Source organism: Athene cunicularia (assembly GCF_003259725.1).
Source record: "Athene cunicularia isolate RWA chromosome 21 unlocalized genomic scaffold, athCun1 chr21_part1, whole genome shotgun sequence".
In the NCBI taxonomy this organism is placed as follows: Eukaryota; Metazoa; Chordata; class Aves; order Strigiformes; family Strigidae; genus Athene; species Athene cunicularia.
In genome coordinates, this window is record NW_020799127.1 from 2169636 (window position 1) to 2184887 (window position 15252).

Sequence of the window (15252 nt, forward strand, 5' to 3'; positions counted from 1 at the left end):
CCGGACCCGGCAAGGTGACCTTGGCCGCGGGCAGGGACCCCCGCTGGGCCCGCTCCCACGGCCGCCCCGGGCTCTTCTCCCCGGCTCGACCCCGTCTTACCCGCTGTCCGGTAGCGCAGGGTCGGGTTTGACCTCTGGTTACTCCCTCAGTTAAAGATGAGAGGTTTCCCTGGGAAATCTCCCTCTGCGCTGGGCTCCGCGGCCGGCGAGATGCCTCCTGCCCTGAATGAATGGGCTCTGGGTAGGCATCAACGGGTCCCTCAGTGCCACGACCTTGCCTGCCTTTAGTTTCGCTATGACGACGTCTTGGTTTTCACAATCTGTTTCTGCAGAGCTGTTCACATCACTCACTGTACGGGGTGGGCTGTGTTTTTTTAAAAGCAATACACAGCATGACACGCTGATAGCTTTGGCATGTGTGTGTTAGTACAATGGGTGCAGTTTGACATTGAGAAGCTTTCCGTCCGGTGTCCCAACCCTGCAGACAGTTGTGCTTTTAAGTAGGGGAACAGTTCCGTTGATTTTTCCTCCATGCTTATTTGTCCTTAAAATTAGGACTATGCGCATGCCTGCAGTGCTTCAGAACTGTAACAAACCATTCATAACATTTCACTTAAAACTGTGAGTTTTAAGAATGATCGCAATTGTGTATGTGCAGTTCAGAGCTCTTCATGTGACAGGCTGTCAGGTCGACTAGACAGAGGTTGTGGCTTTGCAAAATGTATATATCAAAGCAAATCTTTAAATGCAGTTTATGGAGCAAGAAGTGAATTATCTGACATGAAAGGTATGTGTTCCATGTTGGTGCAGAAGTCTCTTTTAGAACCATAAATAATATCTGAAAAATGGGAATGTTTATTTCTTGTTCCTGTAGTGGCCTTATGCTTGAAAGCTGACAAGGAACTCAGGGGTTTAGTTGCCTAATGCTTTTCCATTAGAAAAGATGTTTAGTAATTTTAAGTAAACTGAAACTTCCATTGTTTATAACAGACCTTTGAAAAGTGTCAAGTGCTCCAGAGCACTGTTTTGCCTTGTGAAATTCTATTCAGGTTTGTCTGACAAACATACCCAGATATGTTTATGTTTCCATGGCACTGGTTGCTTTATCATAAAATATTAAGTATGCCAAATTATAAACAAGAACTCGTTCCATTCTGCAGCTGTACATGTACATGTAGGAGTTCTGTACATGGAAAGTCTCTCTCGGAGACTGAAAGAAATGGATACAGGGTTGATTTTGATGCAGCATTTTTCTCTTCAGCAGGCCTTGTGCTTTAATTTGGTGTTTTCTTTCATCCTGAAGTGGCAACAGAAGAAGAAAATGTGCTTATACATTCTGCACTAGTGCTCTAGACCAAAGATTCCCAGTGTTAGCTTGCTGATGGCACCGAGTAAAGGTCTTGATGAAATTTGGGTTTTTCATTAGATTGCCAAAAAAAGGGCACATGGGCTGCAACTCTTTGATTTTACCGTTAGCACTAAACCCAACGTGATGGCCTCAGGCACATATATCTCTTCATGTGTGATAGTGTTCTGATTTCTGTGCTTTTATGATTGATCCAGTAACTGAAGTGTCTTTGCTGGCAACCTCCTCCGTGGTATTGACACCAAATGACTTGGTATGAACTCTGGAAGTCTGAACAACCCAGAAGTTGCTTCATACTCCTGTAGTATATGACTGAAGATGATGATGGCCTTTAAATGTGAAGTGAGTTCGTGGCCTAGTTATGTAAACTGTGAACAGAGTGCTGATAACACAAACTTTCTCAGACTATCTCAGTGAAAATGACTGTTTTCTCGGTGGGGGCTTTCAAAACCTGTATGGTTGTGATGATTGTTTTTGTAATATTACTGTGAAGTTTGCTGGAGTTTCCAATAAACAATCAAGGCCAGTTGTTATACTGGGAAGGAAGAAAATAAGGTTTTTCACTTACAATTTAGTTGTTTGTTATGCGGGGTATAGAAGTGTACCAGACGCTCGCTTCTCTGTTGGACTTTTCATTTTGGTGGCCACAGTCTCCTTCCTGTACGTTCCTTTACATCCTTCCTGAGATGAGAAGAGAGATCTTTCCTGTCAACAGCTGGAGAAAAGCGTACACTGTGATTAGCCCTGTGTTTTCCCATTTTAGACCCTGTAAATAAAGGAAAGCACTACATTTCTGAAGCCTTGCACATGTGAGAGTTTTCCAGTGTCTGTGAGAACTGTAGAGGCAGGTAACTCCTGTGGATTGAGGGCTGGAGGGACATGGGAAACAAGGGAGTGAGGAGGGGAGGTAGCAGCTCTCAGAATGACTTCATTAGCAATAGGGGGCAATTAGTAGTTGGGGGCAATGCAGCCTGCCCTGTCTTGTATTAGTCTGTCAGGCTTTCCTCTGCTGTTGCTTCACCCAGTGTATCTGTAGCTGGCTGTGTCATTTGTAGTTATGCTCTACTGGTTTTAGCTGAAGATGAGGTTCCTGAAAGAAACTTGATCTCCTCCCACTAAAATGTCCAAAATATGTTTATCTTATGTTACATCTTACAAAATGCTGTATTATATTTTTGACCTCTTAGTCACCACCTGTGTGCATCTTGTAACTTCGTATTAAAACTTTTATTTTTCCTGTTAGTTCAAAATAGAGTATGTTGTCAGACGTTGTTAAGGCAGTGTTTCATTTCAAAGAGTTAAGTACTGTAAACTTCTCTATACCCGAGCAAACCATCGAAACATTGTTAAATGGAGTTTATGTGACCACCTCCTTTTTATTAGGATGGACTTTTTTTGTTTTGCTAATGATGTGGATGGGTCTAGGTATTTTTGTTCCTTCCCCTTTCTCAATCTAGCTGTAACCACAGTGTTTTGTGTGTGGTGGGCTGAGTCGTGCTTTCTTGGCTGCCCAGGCAGTTTCTCTGATGGGTGATCCAGATCGTGCTGGTTCTGCTTTTGCACCGTTCTTGGGACTCTTCACCCGTGCAGTTATTTAAATAATTTAACTTTCTGTTCCATCTTTCTTCCCACTACTGATGTTTCTTACCCATCAGAAAAGTTGCTTGTTTTGTGTGGGAGGAGGAGAATCAAACTACAGTGGCCTTCTTTTTCTTCCCAGCTTGCAAAGCTTTATAAACTTTTGTGTCCTCCCCAGCCTTCACGACCATTTTTTCCTTTTTATCAGTAGAGCTCTGCAGAGAGGGGGAAGTAATTGTATTGTGGTCGTCTTCCATCTTATCCGCTTCAAGCCCTGTTTAAAGGGTTGGTTTGTTTGTTTAACTGATTGATAGTTCATGTGTGTTTATTTGGAAAGACAATTACTCATGAAGGACTAACAATTGCTTTTTCTCTGCGAGGTTATAATTTTGGACAAATTATTATCATATACCATTTCCAGGGAACAGGGAGGCAATAAAGAGTATGTGTGTAAGGGGAGGAGAACTTGTGTTCCTGTGTGTCTTGGTTTGTTTTGAAACGGGTGTAGTTTTAAATGAGTTGAACACTAATTTACTTGATATTGAAAGGTAATCCCAGAAAAGATGTTTGCTTCTTGACTTGTGTGTTAAGTTGCGTGCTGAAGTTAATTTTTTTTTTTTTCAGGAGATAAATGTTTTGATGTATGTCTGTGACTGACCAAAATTCAGCCTGGAAGCTTGTAAATAACCCAGTGTGGTAATGTTAATTTTCCACTAATCCTCTGTTTTGACATCTAAAAATAAAACGTTTCTAATCCACATTTAATAAGAACTCTTTAAGAGAAAAGGGCACTTTCAATTCTGCAACTGTTATGTGATTTTTCTCTGGCTTGCTTGAATAGCTGTTTCTGCTCATAGCAAGGGTAAAATTGTATTGTTTGTGTCATTCCCCAGATTGACCATTTCAGAGAGAATCATTGTATGGATTGCAATGTCAGTAGTTTTAAATAATCTTTCACATGGTTATGAATAAGATGAAGTCAGTCTATATAATGATAAAACTTGATTATACTTTCTGAAAACTGGATTAGACTTTCTCTAAATATACAAAATCCTGAAATTCCTGTTTTCAAATGTTTTTTTGCTTGGCAGTTGTAATGTGGCCATCCAGTCTGAGCTACCAGGTCAAAAGACTTGTTCTTCATTTGAGATTTTGTTTCTAGTACTGGAGAACACAAATATTATGCAAGCACACAACTGCATGGTTACACAAGCTTTGTTTACAACCCAAAGGTATTTTCCTTTGTCACACAGGAGCAGATCCAGTTCTACTAGTTGCATCTTGTAGCAAACCAAGTAGTGTAAATATTAACTGTTTATGGTTTAGACTGTGCAGGGAGGCAATAGCACCAATGCAAAAATGTTTTATTTGGAAGAGGTGGACAAATACTGCTCCAAGAATAGGTTTTTAGTCAAAAATCTAACAGCAATATTTAGTTATGTTGTCAGCAGAGTTCTGAATACAGTGACCATCTACAAATTGTGGGGCTGTTATCTTCTTTTGGTGGAGTTGAGAATGGTCAGTATGAGGTTAATGGTTGGACTAAATGATCTTCAAGGTCTTTTCCAACCTAGATGATTCTGTGAAAAGACAGAAAAATCTTTAGGAATCCAGGCCTCTCTTCTAACTGCATTGTTTCCTGCTGTTCCCCTTGGCTGGCCATCCGACTGAGTCGGGGAAAATCTGCCCTGCCTAGGTGTACCCCACAGCTCACTAACTGAAGCCCTGCTCGCCCCTTGTTCCAGCCTGCTCTTGGCAATACTTCTGGTGTGTGAGAAAACCTAAAAGGAGAGCTGTGACCTCCATCTGATAGTGCAGCCAGTTAAAACCCTGGACTACCTGAGATCTCTGCTGGAAATTAATCCAAAATGCACCGACTTCCATGTCCTCAGCATTAGCACATTGATAAGATGCCAGCTGTGCCTTCTTTGGGAGGTGGCACACGGTGACTCTGTCCAGGGGAAGGGGACTCCGGCCGAGCGATACCCTAAACCACTCATTTGGTCCTTGAGGTGTTTCAGCAGTAGGTGGGATCAACTTTGTTATGTCCAATACAGTTCTCTTAGAAAGTCCTTTTGGGGCTGCTGGCACGTCCTTGATGATAATAAATTAATAGTGAGAGCTTTGAGAAGGATCAGGCTTCTTTCTGTTAGTGAGATGCCACTGTAATGCCTCTTGCTCTAAATTGCCTCTATTTCTTAGCTGGGCCAGTAGACGTCAGTAACGGTCAGCCTACGTTGGATGGGTGTGGAGAGGCATGGTTGCCACCCCTCACAGTTAGGCTTGCAAAAGCCCTAAATGTGGATGTGTTTCTTCCAGCAAAAATTCTCTTTTTAGCAATGCTGTTGTTTTTATTAGTGGAATATCGTATTGAAGTAAGACAAGATACAATTTTCTGTCAGAGGTGTATTTTCCATATTATGAGTATCTCGCGGATTTCTTCTAAATTTGCCTGTAAAGTGAGTGCAACCCTGGTTTTGTCTAAAAGCTTGATGCAGTATTGATAAGACCCTTTGTTGTGCTGTCTATTCAAAGAGCAGCTTCCACTCTTTTCCCCTTCCCCTTTTAAAAGAGGGAGGAAATGTGTGTGCCCTCTCGTCTCACCGTCTCGCTCTCTGGTGTGAGGGTGTAAAGTTTCTGGTCTGCTACGAGACTATCCTTGTGACTGCTTGGGGAGAGCTCGTGGGCTAACGGTGACGTTTCCCACTGCTGTGTGTCCATCTGCAGAAGTGCTGATGTTTATCTTAGGTTAGCTTTCGGGCAGAGGCTAACCTGCAGGAGTGCTTAAGGGTGAAAGCGGCCCCTAGAAGCATGTTGGGATTTTTATATTATAATGGTATTTACGTATTTATATTCCATCATTCCAAATATTCTGTGTTACTACAGTTGCATGCTAGAAGAAAACAAAACACGCTTTTCCTGCTTCTTCCTCGAGTACTCGGTATATAGTTTCACTATGTTTTCTTCTAGTGTCCTTGCTCATTTTTTCTCTCTGCTATGTAAACAATCCACACAACGGGGGAGATGAGAATGAAAGCTCCAAAGCTGGTGTTTGAAGAAAATCTGATTTCTGCCACAGAAGATGTTGCTAAGAATCTGCTTAAAATTAAATCTCTCCATAAATAAGTGATTTCATGGTCTCAGATTTCTAACTGGTTGTAAAGTGCTGCACTATAAAGGCCCTAGTTATGAAGAAGTCTTTCCTCCCCATTTTTGCAAAACAATTTTCTGTGTATCTTGTCAAAGTGGGATTGGAGGGGAACAGGATGGGACGCCCTGTAACAGGAGGGAGAATATAGTTTTGAGAGTTACTCACCTTTTTTGTTTGTTCTGAAGATCTTGACTGTTCTTGGGTATTTCCTTACCTTTATTATTTACTTAAACAGCAAGTTTTAGTGCTGGACTGAGCTGATGCTCATTTGAAACTTCCAGTGCATCAGGCCCGTGGATGGGATCTGCTGTTGGACCTTGAAGCTGTTGCTGTCACTGTCCCCAGAGAAAAGTGAACCAAGCTTGATAGATTTTCTTGATCCTAATGGCAGCTGTCTTTCTAGCTGGGAAGAAATCTTCTCTGTTGGGACAAGTCCCTGACCTATTTTAGAGTCTTGTCTCTACAGAGTGGTTGCTATTTTCTTGGAACAAGAAGACATCTTCCAGGAGCTCTGTCTTAATTTTATTTCAGTCATTTAGTTCTTTTAATTGTAAAACAACAGAATCTGAAGGAGCAGAGCCTGAAGCTCTCTATTTTGTATTTGTGTGTAAGGAATGGCAGAGGAAAATAATAGTCTTCTTTTTGTCATCAGATTAAGTAATTGAAAAACTTCCAGCTGCTATAGTAACAGCAACACATTTGCCAGATGTCAACAAGCACATTTTAATCCTTCTATTTTAAGTTCCAAGCTATTGAAGAAAAGTACATCTAGGTGTGGCAGTCTTAATAACTGCTTCAGCCCATAGCTACTTGGGTAGCCTAGGAAAGAGCTGTGTAGGATCGCTGTTGGAGGGACTGTTGATTAAATTTATAGAAAAAGCTTTTCCCAGATGTTCTTATGGGGCAGGAGCCCATCCTGAAGATTTGTGTTTCTCTCCGAGACACTTTTATGATGTCCTGTTGGGTATACGGCGCGTGCTCTTCTGTGTGTTAGATTGATTGGAGGTACTGTGACATTTTTCTTGGAAGGTGTAAGAGCCAAAAAAAAGCAGAATGAAAAAGTTTTGGAGACTGGGCTTTCTGCCTAATACTAATTCCGCGTGGCTGCGCCGGTCCATACGGCCAGAATGCTTTACTGGGGAGCGGGAGTGAGGTGTCCGCAGAACTGCCCTGTCCCATGTTGACACCAACTGTAAATGAGTTTAAGCTGAAGTGATAGATGTAGGGTGGAAGAGACTGTTTTTCTAGTTAAACATTTTAAACTGTCAGAAGAGGTGAAAAATGCATTGTACTCTTTCCTGTGGCCTTTTCCTCCAAAGAGTCTGTCATGCAAGAAAGGGAGGGAAAATGTGCCCGGCATGGATCAAGCCCTTAGCTTTTCCATGTTCGTTTGTTTTTATTGTAAGATAAACCTTTCATGTTTTATTGTTATGAAGTTAAAGCCTGGCCTAGAGGTGCTGATCTTTAGTAGAAACAGCTGCAGACTGAGTGTCCCCTGGTCAGGTGGGAGGCTCTTTGAAGCAACATGTTGCCTCTTTAAAAGGAAATTGAGCATGTGAGAACTTAAACCTGTAAAACTCATCAACGACTCTGCCATTGTTTATCTCTGGTGTAACTTTATATAGAATTAAAGTGAAACGTGTTACTTTGCTCCCAAGACAAGATGGTTTAGCTCCCCCTTGGTCCTGGAGACGCAGGAAATGACCACATAACCACAAATACTTTCTAGTGGAATGAAGATGAGTGACAGACTATCCACAGAAATAGGTTCTTAACCAGATGGGCAAAGAAATTATATGTAGCTAAAGCTTCTGGTTCTAAGTTAATACCAGTGCTTAAATGTTAAAACAGAGTAGAAAAGAGCAAATGGTGTATATGCACGGGCTCACATGAGGGGGCAGATCTGAACATTTCTTGTGGATTGGGTGTTGAGACCGGCATCAGTTTTCAGCATTGACTGGTCTTTTGCTCAGTAAGAGAATGACTGGACCTAACTGCCTTTGGGATGAGGGAAGCTAAGGTACTTTTTTGGCTTCGTTTGTCAAGTTGCCTTGTACAGAAACCAAAAACCTACTAGCTGTCAGATCTCCTCCTGTACTTCTCTAGCATTTTCATTATGTAAAGCAAGGCCCTAGATATCTTTTTAAACTAATCAGCCACTGTGCTCCCCTTTCTGCTGGAACAGGGTGTAGTGAGGGCCTCTAAAATTGCATGAAAACTGTATTTTCATGAAAAAGAAGAATCCCTTCAGGTTTACTGCTTCAGAAAACAGCTTTCTTAGGAAAGACTTAGGAAGGAATGGTCTTTCTGAGTCAGTCATGCTGGACCACATCTGCTTAACAGTGATGTTGAGTATTAGTGTGGGGGAAGACCTCGGTTTTGTTTTAGGCTTAGACTGAATTGCAATTGGCAGGAATAATTAATTTTTCACCTTTAAGTATATCCTGTAGCTTCCTCTGTGGCCAATGGGAAGCAGCATTGATGGCATCTGTGCAGAGCCCTTAGAAATGGGGCTGTAATGTGAGAGAGCATCTGAAGGAGGTGAAGACAATACAAGATAACAATGATTTTTGGAAGTAAATGGAAAGAAACTGTATTAATGATAGCTGCTTCCTTAGTGCAAACTTTTCTTATGACAAGAAAGTAAGCGGCTTACCACCACGCTGGTAAGAATGTGTGTTTGACTGGTAACGTGGAAAATGTGGTGACATTAGAAACTGCCCAGGCTCTGCATTGAGATGATGCAGAATTTGTCATCCTGTAAATCATTTCTCATTGATTAGCTAAACTGTTTGGATTGGCAGAGGGGATCTTTTCTTGGAGAGGAAGCATAGGACCAGTATCACTCACTGCATGACAGGCCTTCTGAACTGGACGGTTCAAACAACGCCTAGTGCTGTCTGACCGGAGAGTAATTACGTCCAGCAAGGCCTTTTCAGACCTACAGTACAAACAGCCCAAAACACAAAGGCAGCATAACTACGTATTGGAGGAAAAGATTGGCAGAGGGAGTCAGGTCAGAGGGCCAAACAGTTGTCCCCTGGATGAATTCTTGAAGATAGTAATTATCCTTAATAGCATAAACACTCTGCGAGAGCCAACACCAGCTGTATTATCGCAAAGGTACAGAAGGAAGGCCCTGCTTGGGGAGGGGGAGCGGAGGCATTAGCGTGGATGAACTGCTGCTCTTAGCAATGCCTGATGTCTCTTCTAGTCTACATAGAAGTGCCGATCAGTGACACAGTGTGAGTAGTTAGCTGTTTATATGAGATGCTCCAAGTAGTGTATCTCTTGCTGTCTGAAACGCAGAAAAAAGCCTGAAGCTCTGACCAGACATCTGAGGAACTGAGACTTTCCCTGAGCTGTGCAAATGATTAGAGTGAAAACCTGACCTTCTGCAAAATCCTCGGTTTCTAAAATGTCTGGGGGAGTTATGTCAGGACCACTTGGCAGGCGGTCAAAGTTCTTCCCTGCAGTTGCATGTTTTGTAAGCCTACTCCAAAGTTGTAATGACCTGGTAAAGTAGTTACCTCTGTCGAAACTGAAAATCTGTAGTCAAATGAACAGAGTTTTCAAAAGCAACTCTTGATTTCCAGCTTTCAGTAAATACAGATAGTCAGGTCCTAGCAGGAGAGTAAACATAAGGGGGATTGCTCAGATCATCTGTTTGGCCATCTCCGCTCTAATATTCAAGATTTTTTTAAATCAATTAAAAATATGGGTTACTTAGTTAATTTAGTAGGTAGTGCAGTAAGTATTGTTTTAATAATCTGTGCTTCAACAGAAGCTACCATTGATATACTTTTTGCAAGGAAAAAGGTTTAAAAAGCAGAAGGAAACTTAAAAAAAAAAAAGAAAATGTAACATACTCCTATACGCCAAGAGGGTATAGGATTCTTTGGCATTGTTCTGGACTCAACCCACTTAGTAATGTGTTCAGCAGGAGCTTAAATAAGGATCACATGCTTTTAGTAATATTTTTTTTTAAAAAAAAAGTATGTAGTTTAATTAGTCAAACTCGTTATACTTAAGTTAGATTCCTTATATTGAAAGGAGATAATTGAAACCCGTAACAGGATGTGTTTGCTTGGATGTGTTTGCTGCAAAATAAACCTGAGACTGTGTTTTTCTGCAAAATAAACCTGAGACTGTGTTTTTCTAATAAGCGTATGCATGACTGATTTTTTTTTTTTCCTGTTTTTAAAACTTTTGTATTTCTGCATCTTATCTAAGGTAGAATTTAGCCAGAGCTCAAACTTTTCACTGTTATATTTATTGGGTTGTGAGAGGACTTTTGCAGACTTGCCTGACTTCTTGCAAAAAAAATCATAAGCGCACCTTCCAAGGAAAGCAAAATTTATTTTTAAATATGTCAGCTGAATTTTTTAATGGTGCTGAATAATTTTTTTTCAACTGCTGCAGTTATTTCTATATATAGTGTAAGGATGTGAAAAGTCATTCATTCCTAATGTGTTTAAATATGCTCCATAATGAATGTTGTGGATGTGAAAGATAAGCAGCCTGGAGCTTTCTTTTGCAAGGTATAGGGTAACACAAAGCATCAAAGTTTTGCTGCCCTCAGGACACACATTGAAGTAGTTAAAGTAGTGAGATAAACGAAATACAATAAGATATTCATCTGCAAAATCTAAAGCTCAAGGACACAATAAGCTTTCATTTAAGTGTTTCTCATTTGCTGACAATGAGCCAAATAAATCTTAATTCCACATTGTAGATGGTGACAGAAATTCAGTAACTTTCTCTGGGATGAGAGTCTGGTTTGTTTCTCAAATCTTTCTGATAATGTACTTGTATATGTTGGGATTCTAATATGAATTAGCTATTTACAGTTACTTAAGAAAACAGGATTTTATTTTTTTTTCAGAATTGCTATTTAAGAATGTTTTGGGGCTGAAATAACATGTAGTCTGTGAGTCCTCACTCACTGCATTTCTTCTTACAGGTGCTGGATTCGGATTAGGAATTGTTTTCTCAGTCATCTTCTTCAAAAGTAAGTATACAGCAGTAATCTTGACTGCCTAATTTCTGTCTGTTGTAGATGCAGTTTAAAAACCAAGAAATCTGAGGCATGTAAAACTTAATCAGCATGTTAGACCAATTATTTCACTATTGGTCATGTCTTTTCAGTTGAAATGGAGTTACCTAAAGTTTTAACTGTTGTGTAACAAGGTTGTTATACGCGGCATCTCTCTAAGCTCCTACTGTGCTCAGCTCAAATTCTGGAATTGCAGGAAACCCTGAGCCAAATTACTGGAGCCATGTGTCTAGACATCAGTTTATGCCAGTCTTGCCAGGGTTTTAAAACTGATCTAAATTCTTTTTTAGTTATACTTTGGTAACAGAATAATTTTCAGTAATCTCTTGAGCTCAGAGATTGGTCTCTATTAAATTCTAAATATGATGTCTTACTCACTGTTACTCTTGTTTTTCTTCTGAATTGGTCTGTTTTTTCAGCCAATTTTAGGACTTGTAGAACTTGAAAATACCTAATATGCATCTTCCAGTAATTTCTTTCTTGGTGCTTATTTAACAATACTGTCACTGTCATGTGAAATGAACAGCTTTTCTTGACTTTAACTTTTCTCTTCTGCTTGCCTTCCCCCACAGGAAAGACATGGCCTATCGCTTTTGGGTCAGGGATGGGGTTAGGAATGGCTTATTCCAATTGTCAACATGACTTCCAGTCTCCATATCTTCTCCATGGTAAATTTGTAAAAGTAAGTATCAGTACTTGTTACTAGTAATTGGTAACTGTTTGCAAGTTAGCCTTAAACAGTAGATCTAGACACCATCTAAATAGATTTTCCTCTGCCTTTCCCTCAAAAATTACTAAGAAGAAGAAACTTGGGTTGCCTAAGCAGGGGTGGTTTCCCTGCTCTGTAGAAATTTGTAGTATTTGGTGTGTTTAGCAGTAAACTTACTAGACTGAATGCATTGAATTAGTTTAACAGATCCTGCAGGTAGGTTTCCATTCAACCTGAAAGCAAGTATAATAAAAATACATGTTAGAAAAGCTGAAAAAATTAAACTATTGGTGAGATTCTGCCTTCAGACTTTGGAAGAAACTGAAAGTCACGTCAGGTAGATCTGCCTGTGGAAGCAATTCTTTGATCTGTGCGTTGTTTTTTTTCTTTTTTTTTTCAACATGAAAACACTAATTACTTGTAAGTTTTGTGGCTTGTTTGGCTGGATAGCAATGTAATAATTAGTCTGAAAATGTTGCACACTTCAGTTTTGAAGAGGATAATTTAAATGAGTTCAGTATTATCACTGACCATGCTGAGAAAATATTTAAAATAGATTAATTAGCAGGAACCATTTGGGCACTTGCAAACTGCATACACTGCACTAAGTCCCCACTTCATTAATATTTTATTTCTTCACATGTAAAAGTTGAGACTGCTCTTATGGTAATTTATCATTGTGGCATCTGGAAAAAAAAAAAAAAAGGCTGTGCATGCATATTTTGTATCCACAAAGCCATATACTGGTAAAAGCCTTTCACTGATACTGGTGGAGACATACCTACCAGGACATATTTACAGTTATTTTAGCCCTTTAGACAGTATTGAGGTAAAATGTGCTGCAGGTACACAGAGTGCATGTACGTGGCAAGTACACAGAATGCAAAAATTGCTCCTGACTTGCTCATCTGCCTGAAGAATGAGGCCTGAAGGTGTTTTTAGGCTTTTTCCTGATGCATCTAGAGCTCTAAGCTGAGTCCAGTCCTCCTTAGATTTACTGGCAGATGAGCTTTTGCAGCCCTTCCAGACATACCTGTTTACAAATATTTTCATCAGCTGCCTGTTAGGAAGGGGAAACAATAACAAGATTCTTAAATAATTTCTTCAGATAAAATATTTTGGATAGCAACACAGAGAAACTGTGACTTAGATGAAGCTGATACGACATTGCCAGCTACAGCCCAGAATCAAAAGCCCATGCGCGACTCTTCTGGCCAGATTTGTTAACATCAAAATGTGTTAGCTTTGCACACTGTCCTGAGGGTATTCCTCCAATTTATGTCTCCAAAAAGAAACTGGAATGCCACGTCTGTGTCTTCATGTGAATGGTAAATGCCCCGTTCACATGTTCTGAGAAAGTATTATTCATTCAAGGATGCTTGTTACTAGGGATGTTGGGCAACAGAAAACTTTCAGGTCAGCCTAGTAAGGGATTTTGTTTGGATTAAGGGCTAATCTGTGCTCTGGAGCAAGGGTGGTCCTTCGAAGCATGAGGTAATTGAAAGGACACTTCACAGAAGAAGCGCAGCTGCCTGCATGGCGCAGGACTAGACAAATAGTTTCCAGTGCACTGTCTCCACTGGCTCTCTCTGGCACAAAGAGGCTGAACATGTTGAGAGAGGGAAGACGCCGATGAAGCCATCTAATGGTTAATGTCATTAATTCTCTCCAAACTGTCGTGTCATGGATAATGGCTCCAGGGTTATTACAACAAAATTATTTCATTTCTGTTGGTTAGGAGCATGGAAAATATTGTTGCATTATCACTCATCTGTGTTTTTCCTAGAAAATACTGTTGTAACTTAATTCTATAGGACTTCCTTTACAAAACAGAGTTTCTGTTCAGATGCTAACCTGTCAAAATGTGAGATTCTGCAAGAAAATCGGCTTTAAGAGCCAGAGAAATGTAACACGGATTAGCTTGAATGAAATTATTTCTAGTTTTCCGAACCTGTCAAGTTCATAGGATCGCAGGATAACTGAAGTGGGAAAGGACTTTGAGGAGGTCATCTAGTCTGACCTCAAACTGGGGTCAGCTGTGAGGTCAGACCAGGTTACTTGGGGCTTTATCCAGTCTGGATGCTTGATTCTTCAGGATCAAGTTCTTAAATCTGAATCCTAAGTGAGAGTGAGAGAGGATGGAGGACCTTCATGATACCAAATAATCAGGAGATTACAAAGCAACTTTGCAGCTGTTCTAGCTGCCTATCCTTTGGGTTAGTAATTTGATCATGAAACACTAACGCAAATGCAAGAGCCACTCATCTAGGCCAAAAGACCACTTAAAATGCAGAAAAGCTCTAATTTGTGGGCATAAGATTCTGATGGTTTAAGACTTGATCAAGTGGATGTCAGTGTGACTTCACCTGAATTTAAAATCAACATCTAGCAATTATTTCAAGGCTTAAAACGGCATGGCTGAGGGATTACATGGCCTAGGTTTCCTTGCAAAACGGAAAGTATCATATTTTTCAGGTTATTTAGCCTGTATTATTTATCACCCCCAAACCCACAACCCTGTACTTTGATAGCAATGTGGATTATATTTATGTGCAAGAACACAAGAAGTCTGGCAACTGGCACCTTTCCTCCTGCCCTGTGTGCCTTTGTTTTGTATCTGATTTCTGTTCAATCTGCCAGTAGTTAACCTGACAGTAGTGTTGGGTTTTCTTGAAGTACTCGTTTTATCAGAATGGAGGGTTATGTGCATAAAACATGTCATGCTTCTGCTTCTGCATACTCAACTTCTCGGTGTAGCAAAGGATGAAAATGTCAGCCTACCTTCTGGAAATGTTACAAAGCTAAGTGGCTTGCTTTACATCGTGCAGCACCTTCCATGTAAGGAACCCAAATGGCTTTTTAATAATATAAGCCTTCTTGCTTTACAGGAACAGTGACTAATGACTAAGACTATCCCAGTGGGAAGGAAGGAGAAATCAATGATTATTCCTCAGGAATACTGAAGTGCCCCTGGAATAAGCCAACATTCTTCAGTAACGATCACCAGTAACTCTTTATACTCCAACAAACTGTTTCTGTACATGAAACAAGGGTCTGTTGCTTGTTTTGTATCATGTCTGGAAAGTGCAAGGAAGAGCTCTTCTGGGAAATAAATAAAAGAAAAATGGCCTCCTCTGGTGTGTTGACTTTGTATGTGAGTGAGAGAGAGAGAGAATGGAAGGAGAGGACTTCATTTTGAGTACCTAGCAGCTGTGACCACCTGGGTAAAAGCCACTGAGAGCGCTCTTCAGAAAAGACAGCCGTCGTATGTTCCTCTCCACTCTGGAACAGCAACCCCCATCTAATGTACAGTTCAAAGAAGCATTCCCACCTCATAAATCACCCACTCGACCCCTGCTGCTTGTGCCGGTGTTTGGAGAGGAATATAAATA

The 15252-nt window shown here is 40.5% G+C and overlaps 1 protein-coding gene across 1 annotated transcript; it reads left to right on the forward strand.

Moving 5' to 3' along the window:
- Positions 1-280: 280 nt before the first annotated feature.
- Positions 281-14993, forward strand: MINOS1 (mitochondrial inner membrane organizing system 1). Its single transcript, XM_026862776.1, has 4 exons — positions 281-359; positions 11059-11106; positions 11724-11833; positions 14749-14993. The coding sequence occupies exons 1-4, from the start codon at positions 296-298 to the stop codon at positions 14755-14757; spliced, it is 231 nt and encodes a 76-aa protein (XP_026718577.1). The 5' UTR covers positions 281-295; the 3' UTR covers positions 14758-14993.
- The last annotated feature ends 259 nt before the right edge of the window (positions 14994-15252 follow it).

Excerpts from the sequence above, each read along its gene's own strand:
- MINOS1 (XM_026862776.1), top strand. The coding sequence starts at position 296 with ATGACGACGTCTTGGTTTTCACAATCTGTTTCTGCAGAGCTGTTCACA. Across the intron at positions 360-11,058 it reads CACATCACTCACTGTACGGG|GTGCTGGATTCGGATTAGGA; the intron begins GTGGGCTGTGTT and ends TTCTTCTTACAG. Across the intron at positions 11,107-11,723 it reads CTCAGTCATCTTCTTCAAAA|GAAAGACATGGCCTATCGCT; the intron begins GTAAGTATACAG and ends CTTCCCCCACAG.